The sequence below is a fragment of the Colobus angolensis genome, unplaced genomic scaffold (genome assembly GCF_000951035.1).
Source record: "Colobus angolensis palliatus isolate OR3802 unplaced genomic scaffold, Cang.pa_1.0 Scaffold63, whole genome shotgun sequence".
Taxonomy (NCBI): domain Eukaryota; kingdom Metazoa; phylum Chordata; class Mammalia; order Primates; family Cercopithecidae; genus Colobus; species Colobus angolensis.
Genome location: NW_012119932.1, coordinates 5,034,878 through 5,050,256, shown reverse-complemented (window position 1 = coordinate 5,050,256; position 15,379 = coordinate 5,034,878). Strand labels below are relative to the sequence as shown.

The 15,379-nt window shown below is 37.0% G+C and overlaps 1 protein-coding gene across 1 annotated transcript in view; it reads left to right on the top strand.

The window, feature by feature from the left end:
* The window catches only part of MLLT10 (myeloid/lymphoid or mixed-lineage leukemia (trithorax homolog, Drosophila); translocated to, 10), a 229,455-nt gene that overhangs the window by 90,297 nt on the left and 123,779 nt on the right, over positions 1-15,379 (top strand). The window contains exons 6-8 of the mRNA XM_011963857.1: positions 7,096-7,199; positions 9,527-9,620; positions 11,799-11,894. Of these exons, the coding sequence (XP_011819247.1) occupies positions 7,096-7,199; positions 9,527-9,620; positions 11,799-11,894 (294 nt within the window). The remainder of the gene's footprint in view (positions 1-7,095; positions 7,200-9,526; positions 9,621-11,798; positions 11,895-15,379) is intronic.

The window sequence follows — 15,379 nt, the reverse complement described above, 5'->3', positions numbered from 1 at the left end:
TGTAGTTTTAGTAGAGACAGGGTTTCACCGTGTTAGCCATGCTGGTCTTCATCTCCTGACCTCGTGATCCGCCCGCCTCGGCCTCCCAAAGTGCTGGGATTACAGGCATGAGCCACTGTGCCTGGCCCTTTATGATTTTTAAAATGATTTTTCTTGGATTATTTTCTTAATGGTTGTTGTAGGGCTTACTATCTTTATCTTAACTTACTTTACTTAATTTTAGTAAGATGTATAAGCATATCTTTTTTTTTTCTTAAGCATATCTCATTTTATTGGGCTCCTTTTTATTGTGCTTCACAGGAATTGTATGACTTTTTTCTTTTTTTTACCAAATTGAAGGTTTGCGGCAACCCTTGGAGTAAGCAAGTCTGTCGGTTTCATTTTTCCAACAGCATGTGCTCACTTAGTGACTCTTTGTCCCTTTTTGTTAATTCTCATAATATTTCACACATTTTCATCATTATATCTGTTATGGTTATGTATGATCAGTGACCTTCGATGTTACTTACTATGAGGTGAAGTTAATAAATGTTGTATGCATTCTGACTGCTGTACCAGCTCGCTGTTCATCTCTCTCTACTCTCCTCAGGCCTCCCTGTTCCCTAAGACACAACAATATTGAATGTAGGCCAATTAGTAACCCTTTGACAGGGTACATAGTCACCTAGGAGCTCTGATGAAGATGTACAAGAAAATGTTCTTTTCATGCCTGCTAACACAACATCCATCCTGCAGTCTGTGGATCCAGGAGTCAATTTGACGTATAGGTGTTATCTAAGAAACACATTTCAAAAGGCTATGGCTGCTATATAGAGGGTGATTCCTCTGATGGATCTGGACAAAGTACATTGAAAACTTTCTGGAAAGAATTCACCATTCTAGGTACCATTAAGAACATTTGTGTTTTGTGGGTGGAGGTCAAAATATCAACATGAATGAGAGTTTGAAAGAAGTTGATTGTATCCTTCATGGATGACTGAGAGATTCAAGACTTTGATGGAGGCTGCAGATGTGGTGACCAATAGCAAGAGAGCTAGAATTAGAAGTGGAACCTGAAGGTGTGACTGAATTGCTGCAATCTCATGGTCAAACTTCAGTGAATATCTTCTCATAGATGAAGAAAGAAAGTGCTTTCTTGAGATGGAGTCTATTTCCTGTGAAGATGGTGTAAACATTGTTGAAATGACAACAAAGGTTGTAGATAGAATATGTGCCTATACTTAGTTGATGAAGTGGCAGCCAGTTTTGAGAGAATAGACCCCAATTTTGAAGAAAGTTTTACTGTAGGTAAAATGCTGTCAAACAGCAGCATATGCTACACAGCAATGTTTTATGAAAGGAAGAGTCAATTGATATAGCCAACTTTATTGTTATTTTAAAAAATGGCTGGGAGTGGTAGTTCATACCTTTAATCCCATCCCTTACAGAGACAGTAGTATTGCTTGAAGCCAGGAGTTTGAGACCACCCAGGGCAACATAGCAAGACCTTGTCTCTTGTCTCTACTTTAAAAAAAAAAAAAAGAAAGAAAGATAGTGAAAGTGCCACAACCACCCACCTCAATGAGTCAGAAGCCATCAACTCTGAGGCAGGAGTTTTTACCACCAAAAAGATAAAGACTTGCAGAAAGCAGTATTCTCCTGTAAAGCTCCATTGTCGTCTTCTGCCTTTTGCTGTTATTATAATAAACATTATATATGTTAAAAACTCAACAATATGTTGGTAAACTTACTGTTTTATGTAATCTGTGCTTTTTTTTTTTTTTTGAGATGGAGTTTTGCTCTAGTTGCCCAGGCTGGAGTGAAATGGCGCGATCTCGGCTCACCACAACCTCCGCCTCTTGGGTTCAAGCAATTCTCATGCATCAGCCTCCTGAGTAGCTGGGATTATAGGCATGCGTCACCATGCCCAGCTAATTTTGTATTTTTAGTAGAGACAGGGTTTCTCCATGTTAGTCAGGCTGATCTGGAACTCCTAACCTCAGGTGATCCGCCCACCTTGTCCTCCCAAAGTGCTGGGATTACAGGCACGAGCCACCCCTGCCTAGGTATTAATTCTTCATTATAACTTTGACCCAATCTTGTTTCATTGTATTGTCATTGTCACATTGTTACATTTGTATATGTTACAGTCTTGGCAATACAATTTGTAGACATTGTTTAATTCAACTATTTAAATTAAATAGATAAGAGAAGAATGAAGAAGAAATACCTAATCACACTGTTTTACTTCCTACATGATCTGTGTCAGAGCTGTTTATTTTTCATGTAGATTGCAATTACTGTTTGGTGTCTCTTGATTTTAGCTAAAAGAATTTCCTTTAGTATTTCTTTTTTGTCACATCTGGAGTAAGAAAATCTCTAAATTTTTATTTTAAAATGTTTATATTTGCCTTTATTTTTGAAAGACAGTTTTGCTAGTTATAGGATTCTTGATTTACAGGGTTTCTTTTTTCTTTTTTTTTTTTGGTATTTTGAATATGTTATTCCACTGCCCTCCAGCCTCCATAGTTACTGATTGGGTCTCAGGTGTTAATTTTATTATATTTATCTTACATGTGGCATGTCATTTTTCTCATTCTGTTTTAAGAGTTTTCTCTTTATTTTTGGCTCTTTTTTTTTTTTTTGAGACAGAGTCTTGCTCAGTTGTCCATGCTGGAGTGCAGTGGCACGATAAAGGCTCAGTGTAGTTATTGATATCCTAGGCTCAAGCCATCTTCTCACTTCAGCTTCCTGAGTAGCTGGGACTATAGGCTTGCGCCATCACGCCTGGCCTGGCTAATTTTTTTTTTTTTTTTTTTAAAGTAGAGGTGAAGTTTTGCTATGTTGCCCAGGCTAGTGTTGAACTCCTGGGCTCAAGCGATCCTCCTGCCTCAGCCTCTCAAAGTGCTGGGATTGTAGGCATGAGTTACCACTCCTGGCCACTTTCATAATTTTTAGTGTGGATCTCTTTGTTTTCATCTTATTTTGAGTTTGTTGAGATTTTTGGATGTATAATTTTTTTTAAATCAAATTTTGGAAGTTTTCAGCACTGGACTTTCAAATGTAGTTTCTATCTCCCTTTCTCTTCTCCTTCTGGTTATTAATACATATGTGCATTTAATGGTGTCCCACATTTTTTTCAGGCTGTTCTTTAGGTTAGATAATCTAAGGAAAAAACTGTCCTTTAGGTTATATAATCTGTATTGATCTCTTCTTAAGTTTGCTAATTTTTTTCTTCTCCCAATTCAATCAGCTTTTGAGTGTTTTAAATAAAATTTAAACTCCAGATTTTCCATTTGTTTGAGGTCTTTGTCTCCTGAGTCCAACATCTGCGCACTCTCAAAGGCAGTGTCTCTTCCTGCTCCTTTTTCCTGTGTGTGTTCTTTATTTTTTAATTTTTCGTTGAATACCTATTTTAGGTAATATAGCACCTCTGGATAATGATTCTTTTTCTCCCTGTATGTCTTACTATTGTTTGTTTGGTCATTTATTTGCTTAATCACTTTACCAGACTGATTTTCTGAAGTCTATTTTTCCAGTGGTATACACCCTCAGATGGCCCTGCTCAAACAAATGTAGGACCCACTTCCCCCCACCATTGCCCCATTTTTTTAGCTTTGCCACACCTTGGGGCCACATAAACCACTTATTGTACTTAACCTCTTAGCCAGTTACATTTTCACCCTTTCCTTTTGGAGGTGGTTGTTGCTTAGAGACTATTTTCCAAGGATATCAGAGGTTATTTTCCAGTCATTTCATAGAGGGTGTACAATTCAGCTTGTACACAGTCTTTTGACCATTAGGTATGAATGTGATTTTACTTTGAAATTTGACTTTTGAGGAATTGCCCCTGGGTCAGAGTAACTAATTTTTCAGCCAGTTTTTGATCAGAGGTTGTACTGTAGCCCCTTGAGCTTTATTGATTGATGCATTTGTATTTGGCTTGGGGAGTGCTTTTAGGTAGGTCACAAATCCTGATACAATTTCTCCCCATTGGGTGCAGCCTAGTTCATGTGCACAACATTCTAGAACCCCAGGGATGAGTGTGATCCCAGGAGGGCCCTTCTTGCTGCCTTTCTCTAGTTCACTCTTTTAATCTTCTGGCTGTTCAGTTGTTGTATTTGTTTCTCCTTGTAACTATCATTCTTGTCCTAATTGCTAACAAGTCTCCATTGTTCAGTTTTTTCCCTCTGACTTTACTTAAATTGTAGTGAGTACACTGGAAAATAGATTTCAGGTACTCTTTATTAGTTTTCTTTTTTTTTTTTTCTTATTTGTTTTTGTTTGACAAATCATAATTATATATGTTTGCAGAGTACAGTGTGATGTTTTCACACACATGCACACACACAAATTGTGAATTCTCCATTATTTTTGACAACACCCTTAAGCATGAACTCTAAGCCTGTTAAAAAGCAAAGTCTGTCCTCTCAAGCAGATCTGCTGAATTCTTTGGTTCTTACGGTCCCCTTAAGTGTACACCCTCTGCCCTGCTGCTCTGGAACTGGGGATGGGATGAATAGCCTTCTTCTGAAGAGATACTCTTGCTCTATAACAGGGTATTGAGAGAAGGGAAGGATATGATAGCTTCTTGTTTTTTCAGTCTGTTTCTCATAATATGGAACTTTCCACTCTACTAAAAGCTGGGGCAGGGATGATAGGGCCCTAATATTCTTGACTTTTTGTGAGGATGGGGATCTGTGAATGGGAGCTACCAGGTCTGAGTTGGATCAGAGACACTGGCAGCCTGGCCCTCATAGGATGAAACTATAGTCCTAGACTAGAAGCTGAGTTGGAGGGAGCCCTCATCTTCTTGGCCACGCCATCTAGAGTGGACCATTTGCCATAGGGAGCTGTTGGTGTGGGGATGCTGGGAGCAAGTTGTGGCTTAAATGCTACAGACTCTTAGTGTCATTATTGAGATTTAGTAGATTTACTTGAGTAAATTTTTTTTCTGTATGTCAGCAGGACAATTCCAGAGACTACTTGACTGTTTTTCACCTGTGAAATGGTTACTTCTCTGGGGAGAAGATCTCCCGTTCTGGATGTTTCACCCCCCTTCTTTTTTTTTTTTTTAAATAAATAAAAGTTATATTTTAAAGTTTTATGGGCTAGTTAAATGATTTCTATTCACTGTCCGCTCTTTGGAAGTTACTGAGGTATTTGAGGCCTCTTTTGCATATTTTCCCCAAATTTTGCCATATAGAATGTTATTGTTTCGTTGTGCTCTATTCTTTTCTTTTTAAATTTTTTTGATCATTTGTAGGAAAAAATGCATGCAAAATTCTTCCATTGTAACTGGTACTTAGAAATACTTTTATTCAGTGTGTCTAGATAGGTTTTGTTGTTATTTGGGATTTTACTTCTTAGAGGTATAAAGTGATGTTTGTAATTCAGTTGAGTCTGAATCCTAGTTTTTCTTTTTTCTTTTTCTTTTCTTTTTTTTTTTTTTTGAGACGGAGTCTCGCTCTGTTGCCCAGGCTGGAGTGCAGTGGCCGGATCTCAGCTCACTGCAAGCTCTGCCTCCCGGGTTCACGCCATTCTCCTGCCTCAGCCTCCCGAGTAGCTGGGACTACAGGCGCTCGCCACCTCGCCCGGCTCATTTTTTGTATTTTTAGTAGATACGGGGTTTCACCGTGTTAGCCAGGATGGTCTCGATCTCCTGACCTCGTGATCCGCCCGTCTCGGCCTCCCAAAGTGCTGGGATTACAGGCTTGAGCCACCACGCCCGGCCTCTTTTTTCTTTTTTTTTTTTGAGATGGAGTTTCTCTCTTGTTGCCCAGGCTAGAGTGCAATGGCATGATCTCGGCTCACTGTAACTTCCACCTGCCTGGTTCAAGCGATTCTCCTGCCTCAGCCTCCTGAGTAGCTGGCATTACAGGCACCCACCACCATACTCGGCTAATTTTTTTTTTTTGTAATTTTAGTAGAGATGGGGTTTCACCATTTTGGCCAGGCTGGTCTCAAACTCCTGACCGCAGGTGATCCACCCGCCTTGGCTTCCCAAAGTGCTGGGATTACAGGTGTGAGCCACCATGTCCAGCGAATTCTAGTTTTTCAATAGAGGAGTTGAAATCATGTACCTAGTTAGATAATTAGTTTTTTGTTTTGTTTTGTTTTTGTTTTACTGTGTCCTTGTAAATATTGTTGCATGGTGTTATTTGGCACCACAGTGCAGAGTGAATGAAACGTTGTGGTTGTACTGAAGTTGGGCTAGGTTATACTTTATTACTATTTATAAATTAGTTTCTTTTTTGACATGTATCACCTGATTATATGTAGTTAGACATAACTTTTTATATCCTCTACTTGCAGTCTGCTGATTTTATTATACACTGATACTTACAGATTGTTGTTTTTGCAATTCAGTCTTCTGTCACATGACCAGTCATGATTTTGAGCTGTGAATAGTTAATATTGCCTGTTATTTGCACATGGGAAATGGAAGATGTCAGTCAAAGTTTCTGGGAGTGTTCATTGACTTTGTATCTCTTGGGCATTTCTGACCTACTTAGGTAAAGTATCTTCTTTTGTAGCCTACATATATCAGCTTGGTGGGGCTGAATGATAGGATTCCTCACAGACAGTTTAAATAAATGACCTAAACCTTGCTCATTCATGTAGGGCTGTTCTTTGTCTCTTAGGTCCCAACAGTGTGTTTCAAACTGTCTTAGATATGATTACTTCCTGCAGAGGGGAAAGATAAACATTGTTTTTACACCCTTGGTACAAAAATTGGTTTTGATGACAAGGTGTTGGGAAGAAGAGGTGTGGTAGATTGTGTCCTGGCCCACGGCCTCAGTGCCTGGGAAGAGTCTTCCTGTCTTGCAAAGTTTGTGAGACTGATGAAGATAATGCCTTTGTGAATTTTTTTAATAGGACTATTTGTATGTCTTTGTTTATGTTTTTCTGTTTGTATTATATGCAAAAATTAGATTCTTGTCCAAAATGAATTCATATTTTGAGTTAAGGTAGGTTAGTTAGTATACCTGATCTTTATTTCTGAAGATAATTAAATTCTGATTTAATTACTTATCTGAAGATAAGCAAAATTCTGATTCATGTTAAGAACATGTATGATTTTTGTCTTATTATTTTTTTTTTTTTTACCGCAAGACTTGCTACATTTGTGATGAACAAGGAAGAGAAAGCAAAGCAGCCACTGGTGCTTGCATGACATGTAATAAACATGGATGTCGACAGGCTTTCCATGTAACATGGTAAGGATGTTTCCGTTGTTGCACAGAACTGAACTTGGCAAATACCTTGCATAACAATCATAAGTTAAACACTTAGATACTCAAATATTAATTATGGTAAACTTCATTGGTGTAGTTTCTATGTTAGCATTTACTTATTTGTAATAAAGATAATTCTAATAACCAAATGTGTTTACCAGAGTGATTTTGCCGTAAGTGGACCCTGGTTCTGATGTCTTATTCTCTGTAAGCTTCAGTTTCATCTTATTTAAAATTTTGGTGTTGATTACCTATCCTTCAGTTTGTTATTATGATTAAATGAGCTAATCTAGGTAAGGTTAGTGCAGTGTCTGAATACAAGGATTCAGTGAATGATAGTACCTCCTTACCTTCTGTGTCTCAAATGAGAAGTAGTGTAACCATTGTCATTCTCAATATTACAATGGCGACTTCTCAAAAATTTACTTAAGACATTCTTTCATGCCGGGTGCAGTGGCCCACACCTGTAATTTCAGCACTTTGGGAGGCTGAGGAGGGTGGATCACCTGAGGTCAGGAGGTCCAGACCAGCCTGGCCAACATGGCAAAACCCTGTCTCTACTAAAAATACAAAAATTAGCCAGGTGTGGTGTCACGTGCCTGTAATCCCAGCTACTCAGGAAGCTGAGGCAAGAGAATCATTTGAACCCAGCAGGTGGAATTTGCAGTGAACCGAGATTGCGCCATTGCATTCCAGCCTGGAGGCAACCAAGACTCTGTCTCAAAAAAAAAAAAGAAAAAAAAAAAAATCCTTTCAGCAACAAAATTTCAAGGGCAAAAATTATTTACAACAATGTATTTTACATAATAGGTAACAGTTCCAAATAAAAAGGTCGGGAATAATCTGTGTACTTACTAATTTTAAGAATCAGTCTATGCCTCACTGCCAGTGTAGGTACAAGCTCATTTCCTGAGTTTTTAGTGTTTGGTTATATGAAATCTGTTTTATACTACTATTGTGAAATGGAAAACGGTTTTTGACTTTTATAAATTCTCGCAATGACTGTACCAAATTTCTCAAAGATGAAAGTAGTTTTTGGGGTATGAGATCCGTATACTAATATAATTTTGGAATGTTAAAAGTGTGAAAGGTCAAATTGAAAAGATGATGATTAGAAACTTCAGCGTTTTGTTTTTTAAAATAAATATTCCAGGCACGGTGGCTTATTCCTGTAATCCCAGTACTTTGGGAGACTGAGGTGGGCAGATTGCCTGAGCTCAGGAGTTCGGAGCCACCCTGGGCAACATGGTGAAACCCCATCTCTACTAAAAATACAAAAAAATTAGCCAGGCGTGGTGAAGCGCCCCTATAATCCCAGCTACTCGGGAGGCTGAGGTGGGAGAATTGCTTGAGCCTGGGAGGCCGAGGTTGCGGTGAGCTGAGATTGTGCCACTGAACAGAATGAGACTCCATCTCAAAAAAAAAAAAAAGAATATTAGCTGGGTGCAGTGGCTAGCCTGTAATCCCAGCACTTTAGGAAGCCAAGGTGGGAGGGTTGCTTGAGCCCAGGAGTTAAAGAGCAGCCTGGACAACATAGCAAGACACCTCATCTCTACGAAACATAAAAACAAAATTAGCCAGGTGTGATGGTGTACTCCTGTAGTCCCAGCTACTTGGGAAGCGGAGGTGGGAGGATTGCCTGAGCCCAGGAGGTCAAGGCTTCAGTGAGCTTTCATTGCAGCACTGCACTCCAGCCTGGGTGACAGAACAAAACCCTGTCTCCGAAAAAAAAAAAGAAAAATTGTAACGTTAGGTTTCATTTTCATTTCTTCCATTGCTTTTGACTGAAAAGCACAATTTATGTTTATCTTGCTTATTGTGCTGTGACTTAAAGCACTTAGAGTCTTGAGTGAATGCATGTTTTCCTTGTAATGTTATGTAATCTGAATCCATGGGCTAAATACCATCCCTTTAGCCCTTTAGAGGCATGGCCTTTCTGTTTGTACCTGTGACAGATTGAAAAAATAAAACAAAGTGTTAACTGATGGGGTGGGATTGAGGGGGAAGAGAATGGATCTTAAACTTAATGTCTATTTGGAGACATAAAACATGTATACATCTTCATCCTAATAGAGATGTATGAAGAGTTTGTTTTAAGCCGTAAACATAACTTTAAATAAAGATCAGTTGCACATTGGGGTGAAATATACTTGGTCACAGCTAGAATAAAGCTTTTTATTTTCTCATTTTTTTTTCTTAGAAGTTGTATTTTCTCAGAGCATGAATGATTGGAAGTAAATTTTATTTGCTTATATATACAGGTACTGTGATTTTAGAATATCAATAATATACTTGGCTTTTATTTTCAGCGCTCAGTTTGCCGGACTGCTTTGTGAAGAAGAAGGTAATGGTGCCGATAATGTCCAATACTGTGGCTACTGTAAATACCATTTTAGTAAGCTGGTAAGAATTTGTCTTGGATTTAATGAAGTGATTATGATTAGTGTTGACAATAGAATGACACTTTTATTTAAAAAAGCATATAACAGTTCTTTTGTCCTTGAGTTTTTGGCTTGAGATTGTGTTTAGCATGTTCTTTATTGGAAGTAAAAAGATCTATTAATAGTAATTTTAAAAGATTTTGCTTGTTTCAGTGTATTTGTAAAGGTGAATATTCTTAAATACTCTCATTTAGAATAAATATTAGTATTAGGCCGGGTGTTGTGGCTCACACCTGTAATCCCAGCACTTTGGGAGGCAGAGGCGGGCGGATCACCTGAGGTTGGTAATTGGAGACCAGCCTGACCAGCATGGAGAAACATCGTCTCTACTAAAAATACAAAATTAGCGGGGTGTGCTGGTGCATGCCTGTAATCCCAGCTTGGGACTCTGAGGCAGGAGAATTGCTTGAACCCGGGAGGTGGAGGTTCCAGTGAGCAGAGATCGTGTCATTGCACTCCAGCCTGGGCAACAAGAGTGAAACTCCGTCTCAAAAAAAAAATATATATATATATATATATATATATATTAATATTGATAGTGAATGTTGGTGTACATTTAGTGAAAAAAATTAATCTGTAGAAAACTTTATATTTTTAACACCTTTAGTTAATTGGATTTTTGGCACCAATTATACATTTTGTGATTATCGCTTTGTTTCTCATTTTCTGCTTAATTACTATTACCCATTTATTTATTTTCATTTTTATTTACTGGGAAATAGTAAAACTGAAGTAAGGCTCTTTTGTAACTTGCTTAAAAACCTTCAGAAAAATTTATTTACATACAACTTTGGGAATTCTTTAGATTTGGTCACTGTTTGCTGTCACACAGGATCATGGTGATTGAGTTAGTAATACTTGATTAGGTGTTACATATTTGTATCCATGTTCCTTTGAAGGGTCAGTATGTCTTTTGTCCCAGGTGTCTGTTTCTCATTCTTTTTAGTGGTAGATATTCATACACTGAAGATTTAAGGCTTCTTTATTTTTCTTTTAGTTTCTGATTTTTAAATTCTTATGTTTCCCTTGTGAATGGTGCTATTTCTTTTGAAAATAAATACCACAAGGGGCTCCTGTCTTATGAAGTGAGCAGCTTAGGCCTCTTAATATTTTGGTTCTTGTATATGAATTACTTAAGAGTGTGTATCTGTATATCCTTTGATGCTGAATGCTTTGATTTATTTTAATGACTAGCAAAAATTTTGAGATTATAAAATTGAAAATTTTTCTTCCTGGGTGTTACAAGCATAGTGAAATGTTCATTTTCTAAATGAGAGATGATATAAATAAAAAAATGGATTTTGAAGTTTGTGCAAATAGAATTTTCTTATTGCTCATTATAGACTTGATGATATCCCATTTGATAGTTGGGAAAAATGTCTTTAATTAATAAGATTGTATAATCTTTATATTTGCATGGAATTTGAACTTTTTAATAGTTATTTTTATCTAGTTTACACCAATTAGATGTGGTACCACCAACTTTTAAACACCTCAGATAACTCTCACCTTCATACTTAATTATGCAATGGTACAAGTGTTTTAAACAGAAATGTGTGATGCTTTTTAGTAATGCTTTGAAAAATGCATGAGTCTAATACTCACATTTCCTTTAATTTTTAAATTTTTTTCTTTATTTGTTCTATCAAATATAATGTGCAGGGATTATTTATTGAACTGCAGAGATAAATTTTTAGAAAACTGTATACCTTAATACTGATGGTATAAGATTAAAAGTCTTCTTGCTTTTCCTAGTGGCATAAAGTAACACTTCAAATGTGTACTTTTCTGTTCTAGTCTTGGCACCCTTTTTTAATACGGCATTTTCTCTTTTTGTTGCAACTTTTTATTTTTAAGCTGATGTTGAAAATATATAGTAGCTTATTTGAAAATAGATGATCTATTTTCACACGTTTTAATTTACAAAAATATGGCATTAATGTTTAGATTTTCTTTTATAATGCAATGGATAATATATGAATGGTGTCTAAACTGGATTATATTGATTGAAATAGACTTTTAAAAATTTCAGTAGACATTAAAAATACTTCATAGTTGAATTGGTTTAAGCCTAACACAAAGATTATTTTAAAAAGTTTTATATACATATACATATATGTATATATATTTTCTTTTTTAGAAAAAGAGCAAACGGGGATCTAATAGGTCATATGATCAAAGTTTAAGTGATTCTTCCTCTCACTCTCAGGATAAACATCATGAGAAAGAGAAAAAAGTAAGTGGATTTGTTGTTGCTAAATTTGTAGCACATCTACTTAATAGAGTTTTTTTTTTTGCCTTTTTAGATAAAATTACGTTCTTGATAGTTAAATGGAAACATTGAAATATAGAAACATTTTGACTAATAAAGAGTATTTAATGAAAGGACAGGTTTAATGCCATATTTGTGAATATGGTTTTACCCATTGCAACTGACAATTTAGATTACAGCTTTATTGAAAGCATGAGAGAGATTTCTTGCATGTGTTACTGTGGTCATCTTGTGAAATCTTTAGGTGACTTCAGCAATAATAGTTTGTTGCTATATATTATTAACTGATTACTTCACCTGTAAGTAATTATCAGCTTTTTTCCTTTATAATAACAATTTTGAAGTTCTATATATTCTTGGCTATTTTTTCTTTTTCAGTGGTGCTAATGGTTTATTAATTTTTTCCAGTGGCTAAATGTCATATCTTTTGTTTGAGAATATTTTGTCTTTTAATTAAAACACTAAAAGTTTGCCTAAATACTAATCTGTCTTTTTCTGACTTGCCTGTTTTCCTGCTTACATTTTTACTTGCTTTATAGGAAATACTTTTTAATAAACTAAAAAATACTGGAAAATCATTTATACTTAATTTGTTCTTTAAGAACATACTGCCATTAGCTGAGCATGGTGGTGGATGCCTGTAGTCCCAACTACCCAGGAGGCTGAGGCGAGAGGATCGCTTGAGTGGAGGCTGTAGGGTGCTGGGATTGTGCCAGTGCATACCAGCTTGGGTGACAGAGTGAGACCCCTGTCTCTTTAAAAAAAATCTATTATGAATTGTTTTTAAGGAAGTGAAGATAAAAAGGACATTGTCAATTGGAAAAGAATATTTTTCTTAGAAAGTTGGTATATGCTAGTTTTGGAAATATTTCTGCAGACTGCATTTAAAATTTAGATCCCGTATCATTTTCATATTTGTAAATATGATTTGGTAAATACCAACAAATAATTGTATAAAAACATTTTGGGGTGGGCATGGTGGCTCAAGCCTGTAAAGCCCAGCACTTTGGGAGGCTGAGGGAGGTGGAGGAGTTTGAGACCAGCCTGGCCAACATGATGAAACTGTGTCTCTACTAAAAATATGAAAAAAAAAATCATCCGGGCATGGTGGTGGTTGTTTGTAATCCCAGCTACTCGGGAGGCTGAGGCAGGAGAATCGCTTGAACCTCGGAGGTGGAGATTGCAGTGAGCTGAGATCGTTCGTGCCTCTGCACTCCAGCTTGGGCGACGGAGCGAGACTGTGTCTCAAAAGAAAAAAAAAGAAAAACATTTTGGTTTGACTTTGTTTGTGCCTTTTTTTGAGTTAAACATTTAAAAAACTTAAGCAGTTTTGAGATTAAATTATCTATTATGAGTGAAATAATTATAACTTTAGGGTCATTGTTAGGCATTTATTTATTTATTTGGAGACACAGTCCCACCCTGTCGCCCAGGCTGGAGTGCAGTGATGTGATCTCAAGTTACGGCAACCTCTGCCTCCTGGGTTCAAATGATTCTCGTGCCTCAGCCTCCCTAGTAGCTCTGTTGCCCAGGCTGGAGTGCAGTGGTGTGATCTTGCATTATTGCAATCTCTGCCTCTCGGGTTCAAGCGATTGTCATGCCTCATCCTCCCTAGTAGCTGGGATTACAGGCACATGCCACCATGCCTGGCTAATTTATTTGTATTTTTAGTAGAGACAGGGTTTCACTATGTTGTCCAGGCTGGTCTCCAACTCCTGGCCTCATGCGATCCGCCTGCCTTGGCCTCCCAAAGTGCTGGGATTACAGGCGTGAGCCACTGTGCCTGGTGACATACCTACATACATACATACACACACACACATAAGCACACAAGCACACATACACACACTTTTTTTTAGATCTCAAGCAGCAAGTAAACATATATATCTTTATTTCTTTTTGGGGTGGTTTTGTTATAAAGTGACGATAGTAGGAGCCTGTCTTGTTTATTGTTGATTAGATTGCTGATAAAAAATAGCGGGGTTGGTTTAATTAGCAGTTTTAGCACCATGAAAGTTTATTTAAGCTTTTTAAGCCATCCACTAGGGATTCTTAGGCAGGACTCATTATAAATTGTGAAGAGGGAAGCCTTACTATTAATGGTCTTCTGCCATTTCATGCATATTATCTTGTTTAAAAAGCACTTACTATATGATCGTATTTATTTTAAGATATGCCCTGTCATGTTATTTGAAGGACAGTTATTAAATATGGTATGGTGGTGAGTGTAGTGCTGATGACTGCGTGTATAAATCTTTTTTTGCTCTGGGAATGAATTAAATTTTGTATTTTAAGAACTTTTTGTGGTCATTGAGTGAGTGCTAGATTATAAAACATTGGTTTAGCCAAACTTGTTTAGCTTTAATATTTAGAAGTATGTAAATACTATTTGGATTTTGCTTTTGGCATATATAAGTTTAACATGATTTTTTTGCTGTCAAACTTGAATCTATTTTTACATTTTGTTTTTAACAACAGATTTACTGGTCGGCTACAAAGTAAGCACACTGTAAATGAAGTAAACATACTATAAGTTTATTGTTAGACATGCTTGCTTGGCTTGGGAATATTTGGGGAAAGGACTTTAAAAATATGGGATGATTATAATGATATAAGTGATACTATAGTTAAAAGATTGAGTGTTACAGACTATCAGACTATCTTTTTATCCTTCTTTCCTTACCTCTTTTAAGCTTTTTTTTTTTTTTTTTTCCTCACTTAGGCTAGAGTGTCGCCTAGGCTGGCACTCTGTTGCCTAGGCTGGAGTGCAGTGGCGCAGTCTTGGCTCACTGCAACCTCCACTTCCCGGGTTCAAGCGATTCTCCTGCCTCAGCCTCCTGAGTAGCTGGGATTACAGGTGCACACCACCACACCCAGTAATTTTTGTATTTTTTAGTAGATACGGAGTTTCACCATGTTAGTCAGGCTGGTATCGAACTCCTGACCTCATGATCCGCCCACCTCAGCCTCCCAAAGTGCTGGGATTACAGGCGTGAGCCACTGCACCTGGCCCCTCTTTTAAGATTTTTGTGTTCAGTACAGTTGTCTTGAAAATATGCCCAGCATGTTTTTAGTGTTGCATTGAAAGGTAATGCTCATAATCCAGTCAGACATTAGCATTTTTAAAACAGACAGTTCCCAACTTGAAATGGTTTGAATTACGGTTTTTAGACTTTACAATGGTATGAAAATAATACACATTTATTGTGCTTCTCAATTTACCATGGAGTTATGTCAGGATAAACTTTTTGTAAGTTGAAAATACTGTGAGTTGAAAGCACATTTTTAACAGGAAATTTTCAACGTATGATGGGTTTATTGGGAGTAGTTGCATTGTAAGGTGAGGAGCATCTATGTTGTATATTATGAGCTAAATTTTGGTGATACTGTTCGTAAGATATACATTGAACCACTTTCTGAATTTTTATCTTTTTTTTTTTTTTTTTTTT